The sequence below is a fragment of the Gracilinanus agilis genome, chromosome 2, assembly GCF_016433145.1.
Source record: "Gracilinanus agilis isolate LMUSP501 chromosome 2, AgileGrace, whole genome shotgun sequence".
In the NCBI taxonomy this organism is placed as follows: Eukaryota; Metazoa; Chordata; class Mammalia; order Didelphimorphia; family Didelphidae; genus Gracilinanus; species Gracilinanus agilis.
The window spans coordinates 620,645,438-620,669,913 of record NC_058131.1 but is presented as its reverse complement, the minus strand read 5'-3'; the positions used below and the strand labels follow the sequence as shown (position 1 = coordinate 620,669,913).

The following is a 24,476-nucleotide window of genomic DNA, read 5'->3' as shown; positions in this document are numbered from 1 at the left end:
GTGACCGTTACCTCTCTCCCTGCGCTCGAGGAACTCGGCCGCCTCCAGCAAGCGCTGCACATTGATCATCCGTACCCGCTCCATAAGCTCGGCCGGGGGCCGGGGCTAGGAGCGTCCAGAGCCTAGGGCGACCTCTCTCCTCTCCCCAGTCCCTTCCCGGAGCGGCGGCGGCGCCCACGGGTGGCTACTCACCGAAGCGGGGCATGAGAGGGGCAGCGGGGAAGCTCGAACACCCCCAGCCCCAGAGCAGCCCCCACTCCGGCCGAAGCCGCCTCCCTCGACTGCCCTCTCCCCCAGCCCCGCTCCACTCCGAGCCGACCCTAGCGGCTGTCAGGTCGGCAGCACAGTTTGTTTACCTCCCCGGTGAAAGCACGGGAGGAGGGGGGAGGGAGCATCAGCCTCCGGGCCCGCCCCCTCCCCGCCTCTTCTACTGCCACCTGGGTAACGTAGTTTTCTCTCGGCCCACGACCGAAGTGTACGCCGGGAAACGTAGTACTCACTCGGTCATGGTGAACCTGCGTCTAAAAAAGGTTTCTGTAATGTCTTCTGGGACATGTAGTTCTGTTTGAGAATCCACCCTGACCCTTGGATCCCTAATTTCATTGGCACAATATTGTGCAAATCACTACCTCTTTCAGGATTTCTCATCTTAACGGAATTCTTGGCCATTCTTTCCCGTAAATCCCCCACAGAGTGCTATAGGATTTCTTTTGGTTATTTTTTTACATTTTATCCATGTTTGGGAAAGGCTTGTAATACAAGTGGTTTGCTTTTGTTTTTTAAGATATTGCACATTTCCTCCCACAAAGTCCTACTCTTTGCCACATAATTTTCAAAGATTATGCCAACAGAGAACAAGTCCTGGGAGGCCTTACCATTCTGGAAAGGCTTCCAGTCTGGATCCAAACTATGACTACTTTCCAAACCACCTCAGTTTAGGGAAGTAAGGAGAGATGTGTCACCAGTGGCAGTCCATTTAGTTGTGTCAAAAAAATTACTCTCTAACCTATTCAGATCCACTTCTGACTTTAAAGTGATTGTGGCAAGGTGATAGAAAGGAAAGGAGGGGATGCTAAGAATCACACAGATTTTAGCTTATATCTCTAAAATTAACTTAGCTATTAGTAACCTAATAAACATGAGAGCCTTTTCTAGTGACCAACAAGTTGATGTACTACCAGAACAATTGAGACATAGCAATGTTGACAATCTTGCTATAAATGAAACCAGAAGAGAATAAGAAGATGCTTTTAAATGGAAGGATAGCACTGAGGTTCTCCTTGAAGAGAAGAATAAAGGAGTTGTTAGATTGGATTTATTGTGCATCACAGGGGAAAAAGAAACATTTCATTGTTTCATACTATGTAATGCTCAAGAAAAGCATCCTCAAGAAGACAACCCTGAGAATAATTGAAGCTTATGTTCCAACATCAATTATAAAAGATAAGGTTATATAAAAATAGAATTAAATCAGTCTTGACATTTTTGACAACCTTATTATAATAGTGGAATACAACATCCTTAAGGGCAAAGGTCTTTTTTCTTCCATTTCATCTTTGTGCACAGTACCTTACACATAGTTAAGCACTTAACAAATGCTAGAAAGATTGGCTCAGAAAGGAAATGGGTACAGGAAAGGAAAATGCAGGGAAAAAAAGTTTGTAAATAGCTTAGGAGTAAGAAATATCAAAGTTCTGTAGACTATACAGAAGTCTAATGATTATATACAATGAAAACTTTGAGAAGATGCAGGAGGTGTCAAACATAAGCACAAAATATAGACACTAAATATGAAACTGATTATATTTTAACCAACAGAGGGCTGGAAACTGATGTGGAAGTCTACTATCCCTCATCCCATGGTCCCCTCTCTTCTAAATTAGCTGAATCAGATTATTAGTTTGTTAGAGAACAAAATCAAGACCAAACTAAAAAAAAAATTAAAAGATATGTGTAACTGAGTAACTCAAGTAACGACTTGACTCTCATGCCTATTCAAAACCCCCTTTCTGCCTTCAGAGGCTAGCCTTTCTTTAGCTTCTCTTTTTTTTTCTTTAGCTAATAATATCAAAATATTGATAATGGATAAAAATAGCAGATATTAATACACCATCTTACCATTTCCTAAGGAAGTTTAATCAAAGTAGATAAATTGTGAAAACAGATAAGAACCTAGAAGATACGTCAGTTAGCAAACACCTCACTTAGCAAAGAGATATGGAAGCCAAAGGCAATACTGATTGAGAGTATAAAACTGTTCTAAAGTCCTACAGATGAGGATAGTGGAAGATAATGAGTATCACCTCTAAAAGGTAAGAGTTTATAGAAAACTAAGCAAAATCATTGGAAGCTAATTTAAGGCTAATATCAGAAAGAGGGAAAGAAACAGGTGAAAAAATGGAAACACTTTTTATAAAAAATATTTTCATCAATGACAGTGGATCTATGACATTTGGACTCTTGCATTAAAGTACTGAATATACTACATAAGGAAGAAAAACAGAGGAATGAATGAAAAAGCATTTATAAAACATCAGCTGGAGATACCCAGACAAAAGTGAGACAATCCCCGACATCAAGGAGCTTACATGGTAATGGAGAGACAATACATACAGGGGACAGAAAGGAAGATCCAAGTTCAAATCCTGCCTCAGACACTAGCTATGTGATCTTGAAGTCATTTAACTTCTGCTTCAACTATAAAATGTGGATAACAATAGTACCTACCTGCAAGGGTTGTTAGGATGGATGAGATAGTTTATAAAGTGCTTTGCAAACTTTGAGGTGTTATTTTTGTCTGGGGAGTCACAGGAGTGGTGGAACCATAGAAACAGGTCATCATTCCTTTTCCAGAGCAGTAGTATTCATTTCATTACTATATACAGAAAAAGAAGTGAGAAGTAGGAAGATGGTAGGAAATATGCAAATATATTTAAAACATGAGAAAAGCAGATTAAAAAGGAATTCTGTGCCAGATGTGACACAATCTTGGGGATGTTGAGGGGTTGATTATCAAAGTATATGAAAGAGGGAAGCTTACCAAAGAATGAGAAAAAAATCTTGCATCTTATTGTTTGCAAAAAAGGTAACTTTTATTAATAACTATTGATCTAGATGCAACTTTCCTTTTTTTTTCTTTGTTTTATTGATGTGCTTTTTAAAAAATTACAAACATTTCCAGACTACCTCCACTCTGTAAAGTGGCTTGCAAATAACAATACCATGGCTGCATCTAAAAGTATATGTTATATTTCACATCTGTAACACTCTCATCTATATGTTACATTGTTTTTTAAAAGACATCTATTTTCTCTCCCTTCTACTCTCTAATTGCATTTTTTTTAAAGAAAGCGAAGTCCTTAAAACGAGCATAGTCAAGAAAAGTTTTCTGATTAGCTATATACAAAAAGATGTGTTATTGCATTGCATCCCAACTCTATCATCTTCTGGTCAGGAGGAAGTATGTTTCATCATTGGTCCTCTGGAATCATGAATGGACATTATAATCATTATAGTTCTAAAAACTTTCAAAGTTTTTGTGGTTGAATATACAATGTTTCCATTTTTGCTAAAATTTTATGAAGATCTACATTTGCATCAACAGAATTGATAATGAAAAATGGAAAGGAATCAGGCTTTTTCAAACATTATTTTCCATCAGACTACCAATTTCAAGCCACATAATTAAAAAGTATAGAGAATATATGAACCGCTGATTTTTTGAGTATATACAAAAACATTTTATTTAGTAGAGCAAAATGATGCCTTAATGTCTCTCTTCTAATGAGATGTTTCCCATGCATATGCCAAAATCATACAAGATTCCTTCAAAGATGTAATAACAGAGAAAGTTTCATTGCAGGAATAAAATGTAGATTTACGCTTGCCAAGGGGACATGCAGCTCAAAGAGGATACTCAATATAGAGTCCAAATGGAAAAAGAGATCGTTTTTATATACAGTGATATCCTTTAAAAGCTTCTGTTTTAAGATGAAATTGCCATCTGACCCCATAACTTCTGCAGAGCTTCTGAAATGAGATTTATAATCATTCAAAAGATTTTTACCTAATGCAACACTGGAATAACCAAAGAGAGGAAGCAAGCTAGTATTACTAGATTGTATATTGGAGAGGGGGGGTGTGGACAGGAATGTAAGAAGAATGGAAAGGTGAGGTCTTCAGGTAGGTTATAAAGAGTTTTGAATGCCAAGAAGATTTTATATATTATCAATGAATTACACAAGAAAAATCACATGAAGGAAATCAGAGACATGACTAGATAAGAACATGGGCTAACCATGTGGTAAGAAGAACTCATGCTCCAAATTATCCACTTGGTACTATGAGAACTAGAGGAAGGCCTTTGCTATGGAAAATTTACAAAGGTGCATGGACAGGATAATAGTTTATTAGGTTATAATCTCTATCAGTAAAAGGTATATCTAAATTGATAATTGGGTTTGTTAAAGAACTAAATTATTATTTATGAAACACTTGTCTTACAACAAGTTAGCATTGTAGGGAAAAATTTTCCTGTTTTCAGTTATCTAGGGGGGAAAAGTGGGTTCAGCAAACAATGAATTTGGGGGCCCAAGGATATTTCTTCCTACTCTTTAATGTTCCCAGGAGTTGGCCCTAAATTTAGTCAGAGGGAATGAATAGGGTTTGGTACATCAGAAAAGATTGAGGTCTTACTGTTTGCCATTAATTAATGGTGACATTGGTGAATTTCCCTGTCTTCTCTAGGGCTCTAGTTTCTTTATCTGTAAAATGGATACATACCTGCACAAAACTGTTGTGACATAACTGAGCAAACACACAAAAGTGCCTTTTGAAAGCCAAAAATAGCTCATAAAACTAAGTCCAAAAATGAGAGGGGCTTTAAGATCTCCTGGTTTGGGGTAGGTTTTTACTGACAAGGTTTCTTAGTAGGTATCTCAGACTGGTGTTTTCTAATCCCGTTTTTAAAGATTTCCAGGAACACTGTCCAGATTGGTAACCATAAACAAAAGGTCCAAGGTTATGACTAGTGGGCATCTGTCCCTTTCAAATGCAAGCATATTTGAGACCAATCACCTCTTGGGTTGTAATGGAAGCCATACTAAAAAGTATTCAGCAGTCTCCACAACCACCAGCTACCTTTAGTCATGGTTCTAGATTCTAGAAGGCACTGAAAATGAAATTCTGCTTTTTGAGGGAGTTACTGCCACCTCCTTTATGTTTTGGAATGTTCTGAGACTATCCTGCAAAAATCATAGAATATTAGCTCTGGGAGGAACCTTAGAAACCTCATTTTGTAGTTAAGGAAACTGAGGCTCAGGAGAAAGGTAGTAACTTGGCTCCAGTAGAACAATGGGCTCAAGGAAGAGCTGGCACCAGACCTATACTTTTAAATTCCAGGGCTGATGCTTTTTCTACAAACCACACAATGAGTATACAATGAAAGTGATCTCCAATGACTTCATAGGGTTGCAAACTTCTGCCAATGCTTTAAAATATTATACTTGGCACCACATTTAAGAATCAAAAATATGGCCCCTAAAACACAGACCCAAAATGTGTTCATAAACCACAGAAGACATTTTTTCTTAAAAAAAAAAAAAAAGATCTTGCAAGGTTTTGCTTTCTCAGCTGGTAGCTTTGTACACTCTGATCTGGGCTTTCCCATCATGTGTCAGTAACGACCATCATCAAGAAGGAAGCCAGAGGGCGGTCAGTATGGGACAGAATTATCTAAAAGGAATAAAAGCTAGTTTGCAGATGTCAGTTATTTGGAGTGAGAAATTATTAGGATGTGATTTAATCTCTTCTGTTTACAAAACACCTTCACAGATCCCAAATTGTTTTGCTTCCTCCAAGAAGTAGCCCCAGGAACTTAACTATACATAGTTTGGAGACAAAGGAAGGCAAGGCAAATCTGTCTTTCCACAGTAGGGAATAAAGATAGCCAGAAAAGTATACCAGGTTGAAAATATAAATAAGTTCGAGATAGCTTTACATTGATGGGTTATTAGAGAAGCTGAGGTGCTTGAAGCAATGTCCCAGGCCTCCTGAGGGTGGACCAAAAGGATAATCTTCATCCCCTTTAGGGCCATGCTTACAACAACATGGGTGGGGCAAATTACACTGTGTGCTCACTGGGGAAAACAATTTTACATGGGTGAGGACAGCCCTGAAAGAGAAAATAAGTCACTGAAGGGCAGCTTTGTATTACATTTATGACAGAGTATCAAAATGTCAAGTGTATTTATGTGTGTGTGTTATCTCCCCACACTAGACCTTTGGCTCCCTCTGGTCAGAAAGCTTATCTTACCTGTCTTCTCATACCCAGCTGTTTATCAGTACATTACACATAGTAGGCTCTCAATTTAAGGAGCATATGGCAAGACGGAGGAGCATGGAGAGCTTGTAGGTTGATTATATGTCCATGAAAGGGCCTCATGCTATTTAGCACAGCTGGGGAAGCTATCATCTCCTCATGTGGCTTACCTTCTTGAGTCACTGTCTAGCTGCAGGCAATGTGCTCCCCACTCCACCCTTAAAGCACCACCTCCATTACCTGTTCTCCATCCCATGTACCTCTGCCAGAACAGAATTCCAGTGGGAGGGAACCATGAGAGGGAACACATGTGGCACTTCTGTTCTTAGGATGAAGCAGGGTACATTAGGAGATATACACAGCAGATGAGAAAACTAAGGACAAAAGGAGCATCCTGACATGATGGAGAGGTAAGAGCCTCCCAGGTTTCCTTACTATTAGCCCAATCCTGTCCAAATATTGTCTCTTGGAGGAGTCTATACAAATGGCTCATTTGATGATGGAGGCTTCCATGTTTATGCCGAGCTGAGTAATTCTGTGGCCCTAAATGTCAGCTTTATGAGGATTAAAATAGAAAAAAAACTTTGTTTCAGAGGTTCAGGGTCTTTTTGATTTACAAAGGCACAATATGTCAATAATAGAGTTATCAGCTTTTCAGGGCCAATAAATAATATGTCTATTTCACGGATGGAATCAGGAGTGAAAACACTATAGGCAGATTAGATGGCTTTCCCAAGTGACTTGTCCAAAAAGTGGTTAGTGTATGGAAAGGTTTTTTGCAGGTTGCATTGAATTAATGACAGAATTAATCAAGGGCAGAAATGGTATGGGGCTTTGGAAGAAAGATTGAAGTCCCAGAATGACAAAAGTTATGTTTCTGCTTCATTTTTCAACACACACACACACACACACCCACCCCACACACACACACCTCCTCCTATCCCCCCCCCCCCCCCCATGCCCTAAAAGCTCAGAGCAGGAGAAAAAGAAACACGACCAGATCCATGAGTCAGACATCCCTAACTTCTCATGTGAGTTCTTTCAAAGCCAGCCTGCAGTTAGAGTGCAGCCGGTCTGTATGCATAGAGATAAATTTGGGTCTAAAAGGAGTGACGTAATGATCTGCCAGAGAAGTAGACTGCCAGATCCCATTCACCCATGCTGGCTGACAGCTCCAATCCAGGACAGGGATGCACTTAAACAAATCAGGTGCCTTAGGATATGGGAGAGGGGAAAACAGAAAGAAGGGCCACAGAATTCTGAGGAAAGGGAGAAGAAAGGAGAATATTCGTCTGAGATCACAGAAAATGAGAATTTTTAACTTCAGTTTTTGGATGGTGAGATCAGGCTGCTTGGCAGGGGTTCCAACAGCTGCACTTGACTCCTATTCTGGTCTCTTTCTTCCTCTTTAGAAAAGGGCTCTCCTCCCCCCCCCCCCCACTTTTTTTTAAACATTTTTTAAAATGGCCCTTACATAGCAGTTGATTTTCAGTGCAATAATGAATTTGTTAATCCCACTGATGTCCTCTTCTTATTCCAAACAAGTTGAATCCAAGAGGAATCTGCATTGCAGAAATAAATTAATATGCACATCCGAGAGGCTTGCTAGGTCTACATAACATACACGTGGGTTATTATTTTTCATCTGGTTTTAGTTGTCTGGTAGAATTTTGCTCTTCAGCGTCAAGGTCAATGTTCCCCAAATAGTGTTTAATAGAGTTTCATCAGGTTTTAGAGGTTATCTAGATCAGCCACTTTATTTTATAGATGAAGAAACAGATTCAGACTTAGAAAGTGATCCATTCAAGGTCATGGCAAGCAAGGATTAGAACCCAGGACACTTTCCCCTATGCTGCCCACCTAGTTCTCTCTCTAAAACCTGTAGGTACAAAGGATTTACCTGCTGTTTCCCTTATTAGAACAGAAGCTCCTTGAGCATAGGAAATCTTTTCCTTTCTTTGTTATCCCCAAGCTTTAGCACAGCGCCAAACACGGAGCAAGTTTTAATTAAATACTTGTTGACTAATTGCTTTTTAGTATTCTATTAGAATTCACTTATGGCATTTAATTTTTAAACTGCTTTATAGTTTATTTTCAACTGAGATTGGGGGGAAAGCTTGATTTATTTATTTATTTTAACCCTTACCTTCCATCTTGGAGTCAATACTGTATATTGGCTCCAAGGCAGAAGAGTGGTAAAGGCTAGGCAATGGGGGTTAAGTGACTTGCCCAGGGTCACACAGCTAGGAAGTGTCTGAGGTTAGATTTGAGCCTAGGATCTCCTGTCTCTAGGTCTGGCTCTCAATCCACTGAGCCACCCAGCTGCCCCCAGAAAGCTTGATTTATAAATATGCAGGTGGAGAAAACTATATCCTCAAATCAACCCATAAGTTAGTAACTATTTCACTCTTTCTTAGAAAAAGGATTTCTCTGCTAGTGAAGCGAGTCAAGCTTTCCATGCCTCTTCCAGTGAAGAAGACCACCACAGACTTTGCCTGAAGGGAAGGAAGCTCCTGCATTCTTGGCAGGGTGCTTGTTTACTCTGTTGCATCTGCTTGGGCCAAGAACCAAGTTGTTTCTGCTCCTATTTACCACCAGCTTCCTGGTCAACAGCAACTGACCAGGGCCTCTAAGAGGCACCATCCATAATGGGTCCTTGTACAACTGGCCAAGCAAATATCTGAACATTATACCTTCTACAGGAAGGCTTCCCTAATCCTTCCTAATTCCAGTGCTTTCCTTCTTTTAGTTATTTGCTATTTATCCTGCATATAGCTTGCTTTGTAAAATGTGTTTGTAAAAATCTTGTCTCCTCCATTAGATTTTTAAACTCCTTGAGGTCAGGGACTCTTTTGTACCTCCTCAGCACAGTGCCAGGAACACACACAGTAGGAACTTAATAAATACTGATTGATCGATTACTACAGTGGGAAGAATATTGGAAGAGGATTCAAGAGATCAGATTCTGTTACAGAGAGAATGGGCCCCTGAACAAGTCGTCTAACAGCTCTGGGCTTTACTTGGCTTGTCTGTAGAATGAGGAATTTAGCCTGAGACCTCTGAATGCCACTCTAGCCCTAAAATTTCTATGATTCTCTGTCCTCTTTTTTTTCTGCTGTGGGTCTCGTATGCCCTATCTGTAAAGCAAAGATGATGTAACACCTTATCTGCCTTTAAGCCAGATCATCTCCAGAGCTGGATGTTCTACAACACTTTGGCTTCATCTGGTCGAGTAGATTCGAACCTTTTCTACTGATATCCAGAAGGGCAGGAGCCAAGGCATAACAACTTTTGTATCTCACTCAACAAGTAGCATCATGCTTTGAATATAGTAGGTTTTTTTAATAAATGATACTTGAATTCTAGAGAGTCTAGGGTAGGGATGTTGTCACATGCAAAATAACTTACCTGGATTTCCACACACTATCAGCTTGTACTCGTTTTCTATATAAGCAGCATGGTTTAACAGAAAACACGAGACTGGAGTCTAGAGAGATGTGGGTTCAAATCCTATCTGAGATGGGTCAGATAAACTCTCTGAGACTCAGTTTCCAAATTTCTATGACAGGGGAGAATAATACCACTATTCTCTTTTTTGATAAGTACATAACCACCCTGCGCATTTTAGGTCCCTCCTTGCTTTTCCTCTGGACTAATGCAATAGCCTCCAAATTGGTCTCATTGCCTTAAGTCTCTCTATATCCCAACCCAACATCCATTTAGCTGCCAAAGTGATTTGCCTAAAGTATAAGTCTATGTTATCCTACTATTCAATAAACTTTCGAGGCTCCCTACTCCATTCAGGATCAAATGTAAAGTCTTGTGTTTGGCATGACGGTATTTACACGTGGCCTCTTCTTCCTATCAGTTAAGTATTTATTTCCTTCCTTGTACTCTAGGACCCAGCTCCACTGACCTGCATGAAATTCCACCGCCCTGCCCCCAGACACCTCCACTCTTGCCTTTACAATGGTTGTGTGACCTGCTTGGACTGCTCTCTCTCCTTACCTCCAAAACCTGTCCTCCAAAAGGCCTTCCCCAGACTACCCAGCTGTGAGTGACTTCCCTTTTGAGATCACGTTCCTTTCCTCATCCCTGTACATAACTTATAGGTACCTAGTATTTACCTGCTGTTTTCCTCATTCGAATAGAAGCTCCTTGAGCACAGGGACTTTGTTTCCCCAAGGTTTAGTCCAGTGCAAAGCACAAAGCAAGTTTTAAATAAACGCTTGTTGACTGACTGGCTTACTTATCTCACAGGGTAAAAGCAGTGTATCAACAAAGGCTTATTAGGCACTTCCTATGAGTTAGGTTCTGTGCTAAGCTCTGGAGATACAAAGTCTCATGGGGGAGTGTAGGAAAGGTTTCTTACAGAAGGTTGGACTTTAGCTGAGAGTTGAAGGAAGTCAGGGAAGCTAAGAGGTGAGATAAGGAGCAAGAAAGTGGGAAGTAATCAAGGACGTACAGGAAAAGTCCTGTGGGAACTTGATCAAATAAAAGAAAAGAGAATAGATGGAGAAAATAAAATTAAAAAATTCCAAGAGTTAATAACTGATGTGATTATACTATAAGCCAAACCTAAACTGAGATATAAAATAAAGTATCTAAAGCAATTTGCAAACCTTAAAATGCTATTATAAACAAGTTATTGCCGGTGACAAATGAAATCCTGGTTTCTCTTTAGAGAGGCAGAAAGTAGGGAACTCTGTCTATACCTGCTTCTTTATTCCCCCTCTCCCCAATTTTCTCCATCACTTTTTCTCCCAGTAGGAAAGCCTGAAATAACTAGTCCATTCCTATCCATGTTACCTGAACCTCTAAATTACAGCTGGCCCCCCAGTAACATGGTCATAGGCACACAGCAATGTGTCCAAGAGCCACAATAAAAAAGCCTCACTAAAGTTAGATCCCTTATTCAAATCTGTTTCCTATCCTCTTACTAAACCCTTTTGTCATATCTGAAAAGGGAAGGAGTACTTCAGATCTCCAGTATCCAGAGCAAAGCTTTTGTTGACCTTGTGACATTGCTTCTTCATAATCTTTTAGATGTTCTAAAGGCCCCAGCTGCTTGACCAACTGGGATACAGACACACTAGACTTAATGAGGTGAGCACACATGAGACCAGCCCTCCCAGAGCTTTCCCCAGAGGAGAAGTGTCTGGGCAAGTTATGGGGAGGCCACCAAGGGAAAGCACTTGAGGAATTCCAAGACTGCCATGGGCTCATTGAATCTGGCTCCCACATAGGTCCTTCTGTTGCTCTCAAGCCATCCCTTCCTTTGCCCTGTGACAGTGAGAGAATTCCAGGAGCTGGTGTCAAGATTAAAGAATGAACAACAGGAATGTGGATTACTCCCTGCAGTGTAAATATGCTGACTGACTCCAGAAGCCAAACCAATACAAGGTAGCTCTCTGACCCAATTGTACCCTTCCTTCTTACTCCCACGTTGTAGCTGCCCTGCAGTCTATGGTTGGCTAACACACCCCACTCTGGTTCTTCTATATGAGCTACTGGCTCAAGCCAAAGGCCTGACAAAACTGTGCTTCAGATGACCAGACATAAGCTACCCCATGAGGTGTCTCATAGAGGCTGTACTGGTTGGTTGAGTTTACCAAAGGATGTTGGGCACAGAGTACCATCCGTGCAAAGCAGCATGGAGGCGACTTCTTCCTCAAATGGAAGGGACCACTTTGTCCTCAATTTCAATGCCTCAGGTAGCACACAACAGGTTTTGGCTGTCCTTTGTCGGGGGATGACTGGTAAGAAAACAGATTGGAACATATGCCAAGACCAATATGGCCGGGACAAAGGGGGACACCCTACCCAAGTGGGGCCTCATTGGGGACTTTACAATTCCAGGTTCAGTTTCTGGCTTTCCTGCTGATTCTCTCTTCCCTCAGCTATCTTTCAGAGATTCAGTTTCTCCCCCTGAAAATGGAGAACAGGAAACACTTGCTAGGAATCTCTTTGGGGATTGACTACTGGGTGCATAAAAAAAATTCAATATCAGCTTGTGGGAGAGAAAAAAGAGAAATAAAAAGAAAGAGTCTAGGAAGGCCAGGCTTACTTTAATTGGTTAGATTTGTACGATGTTTGAAAACAAAAGTTTAACATATTCATCACTAGATAGCCTACAGCAATGGTGCCAAACTCAAATAGAAATAGATCCTTGCAGGCACACAGTGACTTAGAAAAACATAAATTAACATTATGATAAGGATCATAATGTTAATTTATTTTGTTTAAAAATTTTCAATTACTCATACCATGTATTGGCTCAGAGGCAGAGGAATGGTAAGGACTGGGCCACGGGGGTTATGACTTGCCCAGTGTCACACAGCTAGGAACTCTCTAAGGCCAGATTTGAACCAGGTTCTCTCAACTCCAGACCTGGCTCTCTATCCACTGCCTCACTAGCTGCCCTCTCCAATTACATTTCAACCTGGTTCAGGTCCCACTTAGGAGTTTTGTGGGTGGCTTGAGGCCCATGAGTATCAAGTTTTGCACCACTGCTCCAGAGAAAATCCTTACAACAACTCTTTGAAGTAGGTAATACAAGCATTAAGTTTTCTCTTTTACAGATGACTATAAGATCATAGATTTAGAACTGGAAAGGGCCTTAGACGCTATCAGGCTCAAACTCCTCATTTTACAGATGGAGAAACTGAAGCTCAGAAACAACTCAAGGTGACAGCTAGTGTGTTAGGCAGGGTTGGAACCTGTCATCCTGACTCCAAGTCAAGTGCCTTGTCCAGGGACCAACAATGGGGCTCAGAGAAGTTAAGACTTACCCATTCACACAGTTAACAAGTGGCAGATCTGTGCCTCAAAACCTGGTCTCTTGAATCTAATTCAGGGATCTTTCCACCATATCATGAGGTTTGTCTTAGAAAGAACACTCTGATTCCCACAAGACTAAGGAAATAAAGGAAGCAGTATTGGCTTGGCCTGGGATAGGGAGAGGGCTCGGGATCTCAGGGGGGCAATGATGGGGTCTTATGTAATGTAGGATAATGACTGTACCCTCTCTTTCCATCCAGGAAAACAGAACTATTAAATGTCAGCCTTTATTTACAGAGCTGCCTGCATAAAACATAAATCAAGACAGTCAAGTATTTATGCTAAGTCTGAAAGTCATAGCAAAAGAGCCAAAAAAACAGAGGCTCAAATAATACAAGTTCTGCCTGTCCAATCCTTACCTTTTCTCACTGGCCTGGATGAAATGCCTCCTCCCCCAAGAATCCTTTTCTAATCCCTCCTACAGGAAATGATCTCTCCTTCCTCTGCCCTCCTATAACCCTCTGTTTCTACCTCTTTTATGAACATTAATTTTCTCTTGTAGCATAGTTTATTAGTAGGCAGGGACTAATCTTATCTGCCTTGGCATCCTCCAAACTGGCCCTTGCCCACAGTAAGTGAGCTTTTGAATGAACAAAGAAATTAATATTAAATATATGACTTCATGAAAATAAAAAGCTTTAAAACTTTTTAATTGGTTATTTTCTTAATAATAGCTTTTTTTTACCTTGCCATCTATCTATCTATCTATACATACATATGTATATATATATATATATTTTTTTTTAAATAAAAAAAAACCTTACCTTCTTTTTTGGAGTCAATACTATGTATTGACTCCAAGGCATAAGAGTGGTAAGGGCTAGGCAATGGGGGTTAAGTGACTTGCCCAGGGTCACACAGCGAGGAATTGAACCTAGGACCTCCCTTCTCTAGGCCTGGCTCTCAATCCACTGAGTCACCCAGCTGCCCCTGCCATCTATATTCTGATAAAAGTGCTACTAAACATATGTTTTTCCTAAACATGTGTTGGAGTCAGCTATCAGGACTGCCCACAGGTTTACAGGTGGTATGGTAAAATGGGCGTACTATGAAGAGTGCCACAAGGAAGCCACAAAATGAGTAATAGATAATGGAGATGGCTTGCTGCCACTTTACACACCTTACAAGAATGAAGAATGGAACTGGATGAGTGGCCAGGGATTATTCACAAATTATGTAATTCAAAAAAACAGAGAAAAACACTGTTCTTGAAAGGTGTGGTTTTTATGCTATTGATAATGATTAGAAATCAAGGTGAAATGATAGTTCAAGTGTCTCTTCCAAAAGTGGGCCCTACTTTAAAAAAAATGAACTAATAACCAAAAATATCCTATAGGGAAGTCATCTCTTAGAAATCTTAGCATATCAGAGCTTCGAGGGCTCTCAGAGATTGTCTAATTCAACCCACTGATTTTGGTTTTTGTTTTTTCAAATAGTAAATTATATAATTGAAACAGCAACATAATAACAGGGAAAAATCAAACAAAGGAATCATTCTTAGCGCCCCCCCCCACCATACTCAAATTTTTGCTATCTCCTACAGATTCACATGCAAATGAGAAAAGGAATAGCTACCTACAAAACTCACATTCGGAGATGAGGAGGCTATTGCAATATCTCTGACACTTTCCTGGACCAAAGTTTCTTCAGATAATTAACTGTTGGAGTGTATGCCACTTTTCACTATCTCCCTACTCCCTTATTTTTACAGAAGAGGATGTGGCAGTTCAAAACAATTGTTCAAAGTCATATAGCTAGTTGATAGCAGGATCAAAAGCAGAAAACTTGTCTCCTGACTTCCAGTCTACTGTTCTTTCCACTACTATAGATTAGGGGACAATCACTGACATTGCAAACTTATTTCTCATTTTACAGAAGCATGAAAACATTTACTTTAGTGTTTCTTTTGAGAGAGCTATTCTCATGAAGGTATAAATCTAAGTTGATTTATATAAACATCATCTCTCTCTCTTCATCAGCCCTCTCCCCAACAAAGAGCAAAAACTATTATAAAGAGCAAAATCTACCTGTAATTAGAAGTCTTCTTTTCACAAAAGAGGGGTTCAATTAAACAACCAGCCCAGGGGATCAGGAAGCAATATTGGATTTTCAAGTCCAAATTGAAGTCCAGTTGGCAGCAAGTGGACAGTATTTTCAGCCAGAGGGATAAAGACAGCTGTCCTAGGCTTTAACACCTCTGGCCCTGGCGGAACCAAGGACAATCATTTCAGGGACAATCATTTCCATTAAGTCTTAACAAAGAAGCCAAGCAACAGGTGTCTGTCTGCACACAGGGACTGTCCATTTGCAAAATCTCAGCTTACTTAGAGCCTGACTCAAATGCCAGTGAGGTACTTTTGTACAAATGTCAGTGGGGGGTATAGTGATGTCAAACATTAGGAGACCTAGGTTCCAGTTCTCCCTTGGACACTCCTTTCTGTGAGTTGGGTCACTTTCTGAGCCTGTTTCCTACACCCCCAAAATAAGAGAAATGGATAAGAAGATCTCTAATGTCCCTTGAAGTACTACCATTCTATATCTCTGAGTTCTCAGGAAACAGGGTACCAAAGAGCATGGCACCCCATTTCTCAATGCTGACCTAAATTCAACTTCCTAGAAACAAAAGTATTCAGATTTCCCTGCTGCCACGTGATTTCTACCTTATCCCAATCCTGGGCACCCATAAATTTTAAAACACATTTTTAAAATGACATCGAATTAAAACTAACTTTGTTTTGAAAACTCAATGAGAAGTTCATAATAACCTCTGAAATAACCAGTTATTCTGGGGTCACTGACTCTGGTTTGAGAATCACTGATTTGGGTATAAGCCAGCTTTTATAGCAAGATACCAAATGCCATATAGTATGCCTGCCCTTCCCCCAGGATCCAGCTCCTAGAGTTCTGTCTCTGTCATAGATCTTTAAATTAGCTTCTGACTACAAGGGAAAATTCCCTAAGGAGCAGTTAAAAGAACTCTGGACTGAGGACATCTGGGTTCTAGTTCCAGTTTTGCTAATGGCTAGCTATGTGACCAGGGGTAAATCACAATCTCTCTGGGCCTTGGTTTTCTCATTCATGAAACGAAGGGGCTGGAATAGATGATTATTAAAGCCCTTTCCAGTTTTGAAGTTCTATGGTCCTATATTCCTCTGTTTTTAAAAGGGTTAGGGAGGGGAGTGGTTCAGAGGTTCACGCTAAGACAAGTCTTAGTCCACTTCTTCCTTCTGAAAATAGCTCTCTGCATTACTTAAGGAAAGTTCCCAATTCTTTTAACTCCCAAACCACAAAACCATGGTTCCCCCTCTCAGAAAGAGAGTCATTTGGAAGGCAAAGTTGTCAGGGGGCCTAGGTGTGTGAGCTCTGACTTAGTGGTGGTATCTTAGTGAAGATCAGGTCAGGCCAAACATGTGATCCTGCTCCAGAAACCCAGTTTAAATAAATATTTATCTAACTATATTTATAGAAAGAGATGGTAGGGCTTGGGGTAGGAGGAAAGTAGAGGGGAGGAATGGATCTACAGCAGAGGATACCACAATGGGCACGAAAATTACTGTGGCAAATTCATTTCTGCAGATCGGATGCTTAAAAAAACCAAAAAGCAACCATCCACTTTTGACAGATTCATTAATTCAGTAAATATTTCTATTCATTGTTGATTCTTAATAAACCACTCATTTTCTCCATTTGCAATATAATAGGGCTTGGCTTGAATCGTTTCTATGACTCCTTTTAGTTCTACAGTTCCATAACTCTTAAAGGGATAGAACCTTCTGATTAGGTGACCCATTCTCTCCCAGGAAAAATTCAGGAATCCTCCCAGCCAGGTGGCCTCAGATTCTGACCTAGAGGTTTCAAGTAATTAGAGACACTTCTCCACAACGTTACCAAACCCCAGATTCCCTCCTAATAAATAAAGTTGCCTCCCTATAGAGTAACTCCACCCCCACCCCACCTGAGGCAGGCTAAGCAGTAGTTTGGTTACTATTAATGCCACCCTTCCCTCTAGTATTCTTTAAATGGCTCCTACCTTTCACATTCAGTCACTGTCAAGCCATAGGTTTCTCTTAGGGTTTGCAGCAGTTCTAAAAAGAGACCTTTAATGGAAAAATCTGCAGGTGCCCAGTTTAATAAATACCTCCTTTTCTTTCAAAACTAAGGAGAAAGTGTCTTGTCTTCTTATATTCATTGGACCTTTACCAGTGTCCCTTCCATAAAGCACCTTGTCTCTGGTACTTTGAGGCCTTAAATGCTGATTACATCTTCAAAGCCAGCTATTCAACTTTGACCAGATGCCAACCCAGTCTACTTGACACCAGCATTTATCAGACAGGCTTGCAAAGATCAAAATCTAGAACTATGAAAAATACTTAAATAAGAGGCTCATGAAGCAGTATTGGGCTTCCTAACCATGGAAGCAGGGAAAGCCAGGTTGCCACTGAAGAATCCTCATCGCCAAACAAAAAACAATCCATAAAGGGTTTTTGTTTTGTTTTGTTTTGTTTTGTTTTTTAATTTTAAGGCAATTGGTTCAGGAAACTCAGTGGCAGAAATGTGACCTGTTTTAATGTCAGCTGCCAAGAAAATCCTCAGTTTTAGGACAAGTGGACCCTGATTCCCACTCTGAAGTACTTGATATTTTCTCATGGCTTCAACTATCAGTTGTATGCAGAAATGTTCTGGCTATAGCTCTCAAGTCTTGACCTCTGTATCTCAATCCAAGTTCATATCTCTTCCAGCTTAAGGGATAATTCTATCTTGTTTTCCCTGAGCCAGCTAAAGTTAAGTGTGGTGCAGTCTTGATCAGTGCTTCTGACATTACTGTCCTAAGTGCCCTCCTGGTTCTGAATCTTGAACCTCAATTCTATTCCTGCCTGTGGTTAACCCTCACTTCCATTCAGATGAACAGAACACCTACTGTGGGCCCAGCACTAAGCTAGATGGGAGAGGATATTTATTAAAACAAGAATACCACTGTATATAATCTTTGCCTTAAGGAATCCTGTGTAGGTGGTGAGACAAATAACACAAGGGCAAGGGAAACAGTCAGAGAAAAGATAAATGCTAAATTATATGATACAAACTCTTAACTGCAGTTGTAGTTTGGAGAATGGAGGAATTAGTGTGGGCTGAAGGAGTCAGAAAAGGCTTCATGGAGGAGGAGGATGGGTCTTGAGGGCCCTGAGGGATGTGGATAGCAGGAAGGAAGGTAAGAATGAGTAGATTAGGAAACAGTAAATAGACCAGTCTGGTGAATATGGATAATAAAATTAGAAAGATAGGTTAGACAGAATAATGTAGATCTCAGCATCACCTCCTCCTCCTCTTTTCTTCCTTTTTCCTCTTCTTCCTTCTTTCTTTTTCCTTCCTCCTTTCTTCTCTCCTCCTCCTCCTCCTCCTCCTCCTTTTTCTCCATATCCTTTCACTTCTTGTGTAGCGTAGGCTATATGAGATTTGAAACTGGACTGTCCAAGTTCAAATCTTGGGTCTTCCACTTACTGCTTCTGTGAACTTGATGTAAAATCTTTTCTTCCTCAAAGTCTATGATCCTAAACCTCGCCTAAAGCACTAGATCTACTTTCACGTGTCTCCAGTCTCACCTGTTTGCCTCTAGTCTAAATCATCTTTCTCAGTTCATTTTTCTTTCTTCAGCATGTTACAGTCCCTCCAGGCCACCCCTCCCTCCAAACGAGACAAAACAAAGTCTTTGCAGCTGTCAACACCGATTTATCTATTGTTGTTTTGGTCTTCCCTGGATGTTAAACTGCAAGTTAGTATCCGGTGCCAAACGAGGGTGTTGCCCAAGATGATCTCTAAGGCTCAACCCCTATGAGTCTCCCTCTTGGAATTCTAAGCCCTACGCTGCCCCCCCCCCCCCCCCAGGCTCTTTAACTGCGGTTGAAGACGACGGTTCTTTAAATAAAAAGAGAATATATATTCCTTTAATTTTCAATCACTGCATGCATTATACATCGACTTTGATTGTAGCTCCGTCCCGGTAATTAATCTGTCCACAAGGGCAACTACAAACCAAGGAAAACTCCGATTTTGGAAAAGGCTGGGTCCCTTTTTGGGGAGCAAAGGAAGGCAAACTTTACACTTGCTTCCTTCCCCAGAGCCTTTATTTTCCATAGAAACACAGGGCCTCGCTCGTAGTAAGAGCTTGATAACTATTTGTTGATTTTATTTAACCACCATAAACCTCTACCCAAACCCCATCCTATCTACGGAATTTAGGTAACATCTCCAAAACTTCTGGAGCGCTCTTAATTCTGCTACGGTCAAGAATTCCGAGGACAGCTTTGGCTGCTATGCAAACGCAAACACAAACACTGCTCCCATACCCGTAAAATTAGTAATTAGGAGTAAAATTAGCAAGATTGACCCCTGGGACTGCCGGATGTTTGGGAGATTCCCATCTCGTGACCCTTCCATCCCAGTCCATGCAGAAGTGGCATACATTGCAGGATGCCGATTCCCTGGGCATCTTAATGAAGCCTAGAAGTCCTCCAGAAAAAAAAAGATTCACGGTCGGTGTAGAGTCCCTTTAAGAAGAGGATAGACTTGCAGCTTAAGCACTACAGTTCCCAGAGACTCCCAGTCTGGGTACCCAGTCCCACCCACCGACCTCTAAGCCTTAGCAACGAGTGACGTCAGGAGAGGCCAAAGTTGCCAATTGGCCAAAACACACAGCTAGGTCAAGTCCAGTCAGAGGAGAGAAGTTTGTCTCCATGTGGAAACCACGTGTCTCCAGCTGGGAGGGGAGAAGAGGGAAGAGGCGGAGAAACTGAGATCAAGTGACTTACAGGGGAGCGGGCTGTAATGCAGGCAGGGAGGTTATGCACCTGAGCCAGCAGCATTCTATGCAGTAATGTGACCTAAAAAAAAAGATCATGCAAGAAACTGGCAAGGAGCGTAAAGAAAGAAAAACAACGGCGTTTTCCTTCCAAAAGTATCCCAAACCTGAACTCGGTGACACCCTTGGACCCTATCTAGGCTCTAAAACTCATTTCCTTTCCCCCCTCTCACTTCTTGTAAATTAAGATGCTCTCTTTAATGCAATTCGTGCTCTGTAGCAAAACAAACAAGCCGCGCGGCTGTCTGCGGAGGATGGAGAGGGCTACCGCGACCCTCCTCTGCCGCTCGCTGTGTTTCGAGGCACACACCGGTGACGTGACGTTGGGCATTGTGTGAAGCGAGAGAAAAACAGCAGCCGACGGCTGCGAAGAAGATGAAGAAGAAAGGGCCTTGCATTTCTCTGGAGGAGAAAGGGGGCGGGGGAAGAGAAAGTAGGAAAGAATTCCGTGATATTTGCAGGGGATGATGGCAAGGAGCCCAGGGTAAAAACAAGAAGGGCATGCCACTCGGGTGGCGCTGGTCTGAGAGCGAAGAGGACCGAGAGACTTGGGATTATGTCATCCCCCACAGCACCAACAATGCGTGGGAGGCCGGGGGCGGAGGGAGGGGGGGTTGAGAGAGTGGGGGAGGGAATGTGCGCCTCCAGCTCCTCAGCGTTTTCAGCAATCCAGCCCCGCTGCCTTTTATTCCTCCTCGCCACATTATTTCACGCTCTGCGCTCAGCACATCTGCGGAAATCAGGGTGCTGTTTGCAGCACGTCCTGTAAAGCAAAACAGCAGCAGCGAAAAGGGAGAGCTAGGTCTAAAAATATTCCAGCGGGGAGGAGGAGAAGCAGGAGTGGGTTTCTGGTGCCGAGAGACAAGCTGAATACGTACATGAAGTTGACTTTGACCCAGGAAAGGAGGCTACTGCTGAGCTAAAGCCCTACTCCAAGGAGCAAGTCAGGTTTTGTTTAGTTTTGTTCCAACGACCTCCCCACCCAAACAAGAACACGAGGACTGGCTCAGCAGGGAGGAGACCTTTCCCTCCTCCTCCACACTCCCCCACTGGGCAACCCGGCTTGCTCGGCTTTTTGCCTACGTGACTTGCGGCCACGCCAAGGATGAGGGAAGCGGATAAACGAGAGGACGCCGAGATCCCGAGTCCTCCGTTCGTCCCCAGGGATTTAAAGGGGGGTGGGGAGAGAAGGAAGGAGGTTAACTTTAAGGGTGGCATAAGGAAAACTAAGAATTTCAACCCATTTTCAAGGTTCTTTCCATAAACACTTACAAAGAACCGAAAGAATTAGTTTCGCCAACACAAAACACAACTCAGGAGTAAGAAGACGCCGTGGAGTAGGGAGCGAGAGACCCTCTAGAATGCCATCCCGCAAAACGAACTCCCTAAACGACCATAAAAATCCTAGCACCCCCCCCCCCACACACACACACTTCCCAATTCTCACTCTCACTCTCGCTTTTCAGAAACTACAACCCTAGCCAAGGCATTCCCTACCTCACCACCATGAATAATCAAAAGAGACACGGTAACTTGGACATCAGAGCTTTTCTCCTTTACAACCTAAACACTAAGAGCGTTTTGGAGTAGGGAAAAAAAAGCTCCCCGTCAAGCTCTGAAATAAATAAAGAATTCGCATGGTTTCTCGTGCTTTCACGTTATTACTTTAACCTTGGAACTCGATGTGTTTGTTTAGTGGGGATGTTTTTTTGTGTGATGTTGTGGTTCTTGGTGTGTGGGAGTCAGTGTGTGTTGGGGGGATGGTGAGGGGAGGGTTGCAAGATCTGACACGTTGCAAACTGACCTTTTGTGTGTGCGTGTGTGTGCGTGTGTGTGTGTGTACACGTCTTGCATTGATCTTCCTACTTGTTCGGACAGATTAAATAGCCAGGGTTTTCTCTGCCTCGCTTTCCCCCTTCCCCCCTCCCTCTCATCTTTTATTGTCAATGACTGTGCTCGGAGCCGAGCTGTGGCAAACGCATGCACCCGTTAGGGATGGTTATTCTGCTGACTGAGAGGGGGGTGGTGGTCGTGATCTGTAAGGGAGAAAGGCTAGCATCCCCAAAACCAAGGCCAGTAGACCGAATTTATTAGGAAGACTATTTACTTCCTTGTCTGCCAGGGCAGCTGAGTTGGGAGATGTCGCCTGGAAAATAAATAAATAAACCCACCTCCATCAAAACAGCCCAAACCCGAGACAACTATTATTTCCTGCAAGATCATAAAGTTTCTTTTTAGCATTGTCCCTTCGGCCAACTTCCTTACCGCACAAGGCCATATTTTTTTGAGTGGGGTGGCGGTGGTGGTGGTGGTGGTGGTGGTGGTGGTGGTGGGAAGGAGACTCTTCATGCTAAACACAGTAAGGCTTTTTTGTTTGTTGTTTTGCTAGAGGTCGAGGATGGAGGGGGGTGGGGGGGAATTAAACACCGTCGTGTACTTGTGCGGTCAGCAGCCCCCGATTGTGTCTCAGGACATAGGTCTCGGGAGAACAGCGCTCACGGAAAGGAAAAAAGAGACAGTGGAGACAGACAAGAGTGTGAGAGCCAGAGAAACCGAGAATGAAAGAAAGCAAGGAAGAAAGAACAGGGTTTTGTTCTGGAATCCCCGTTCGCTACCCTCCGCTTCCAACTTTAGCCAGCTAATATACCCACCCCACCCACATCCAGGCGATGGCAAAACAAACACCCGTCCGGCCCAGGAGACTGGAAAAAAAAAAAAAAAAAGACTAAAAACGACCTCGAGGACATCCTGCTTTCAGCCGGGTTGTCAGCCAAACAACACTTTGCAGTTTTCTCCTCGGCCCTTCTCCACAGCCCCAGCAGACAGACACAGAGACGCACACCCTCGCTTTCTCTCCCCCTCTCTTTGTTACATCTCTGTAAGCCCCGAGTGCCTGTCCCTTCCTCTGGTGTCAGTCGCTCACAGCTAGGAGCTGGGGGAGGGTTGGGAACCGGCATAGGCTTGCTTGAGGGGCCAGGCGCAGACCAAGGAGGGCGAGAAAATGCCCCTCAAAGCCGCAAACTTACTTTTGTTCTCCTTCTCTATCTGCTCCAAGTAGCTGGCGGCCTCGAGCAGGATCTGCACATTCTGCAGGAAAGTGTTGATATGTTTCTCCACCGAGCTCTCGCTGGTGTTGAAGATGTCACTGAAGGGGCACCTGAGTTGGGCTGCCACGGGCGCCCCAGGTTGGGGCTGGGGTTGAAGCTGAGGCTGGGGCTCAGAAGAGGCGACCGGCCCATCCTCCTCCCCGCATCTCGCTTCTTTCCTCGGCCTGCCGCGTTTGCCCATGGTTGGGGGGGAATCTCCGGGCTCCTGCTTTGGACGCTCCGGGAGGAGGCTTGTTGCTGCCAAGTGCAGGGCAGGATCTGGGGAGAAGAAAATGCGGCCGCAAAGAGTGTCTCGCAGACTTTCCGAGCCTCTCCTGGTTGCAGTTGTGTATGTCTGCGTGCGTGTGTGTATGTGTGCGTGTGTGCGCGCGCGTGTGTGCGTGTGTGTGAGTGTATGTGTGTGTATGAGAGATTGAATGAACCTACAGGACGACTGAGGCTCTCTGGCCCCTGGGTCCTAGTGCGAGCCATGTACATCCATCTGACCAGTCAGGATAAAAGGTGGGGAAAAGAGCTCTAGACTGGACCCCCCCAAACCCTCCCCCTCCAGCTCCCTTCTCTGGATCCCTTTCTCAGTCCAGTTCTCAACCTGCTTCTCTTCAGTCCTTCACGGAAATTCACTGCATTTGACATGAGCTGGAAAAATCCATACGGCTACTGTTTGTGTACACCTGCACAAACAACGCACCGCAGTCTGTGGAACTGGGCAGAATTAAAACCATCCTAGGTAATAGAGAACTACTCTCTCCACTGCCCCGCCTCCTTCCTTTTTCACCGCCGAATGCTATCCCAAGGCTGTCTAGGTCACAATCCCCTCAGCAGACATCTTCACCTCTTCCCATCCCCCGCTTCAACCCTCAAGCTTTCAGTCCAGGAGAAATAGCAAAGATTAGTTTCGGAGAAGTTGGATTTGCTTTCTTTTTCCTATAAATGCAAAGTTATCTTCTGATCTTGGGAGGTGGGGGTGGGGGAGAGTATTTCTCCTATTCCTCCTACTCCTGTCATCTCTAGCCCTGTTGTGCAAAGATCATCTCCGGGATTCCCTACTGTCACATAATCATAGAATCTAAGAGTTGGAAGAGTCCTCTTAGAGGTCATCTAGTTCAACCTGCCACCCAGCATCCATGCCTGGTGGTCATCCAGACTCTGCCTGAAACCTCCATGCATACACGTTCCCTTCCAATTGCGTTGTAGTTATTTTGTTTTTATTTTATTCAAGATTCCTCCCCTCTTCCTCTGCGTTTCCCGCCCCCCCATAAGAGCTTTGAGGCTAGTCTTTCTTTCTCTTCCTTCCTTCCTCCCTCCCTCCCTCCCTTCCTTCCTTCCTCCTTCCCTCTTCCCCTTCCCCCTCCCT

General features: G+C 42.8%; 1 protein-coding gene across 1 annotated transcript in view; it reads right to left on the bottom strand.

The window, feature by feature from the left end:
* Positions 1-23,426, bottom strand: part of MXI1 (MAX interactor 1, dimerization protein) — a 118,147-nt gene extending 94,721 nt beyond the window's left edge. The window contains exons 1-7 of the mRNA XM_044660178.1: positions 23,042-23,426; positions 22,453-22,509; positions 20,591-20,778; positions 20,284-20,538; positions 19,966-20,037; positions 357-515; positions 12-184 (exon numbers count right to left, since the gene is read on the bottom strand). Of these exons, the coding sequence (XP_044516113.1) occupies positions 12-184; positions 357-515; positions 19,966-20,037; positions 20,284-20,538; positions 20,591-20,778; positions 22,453-22,509; positions 23,042-23,303 (1,166 nt within the window). The 5' untranslated portion in view covers positions 23,304-23,426. The remainder of the gene's footprint in view (positions 1-11; positions 185-356; positions 516-19,965; positions 20,038-20,283; positions 20,539-20,590; positions 20,779-22,452; positions 22,510-23,041) is intronic.
* Positions 23,427-24,476: the final 1,050 nt, after the last annotated feature.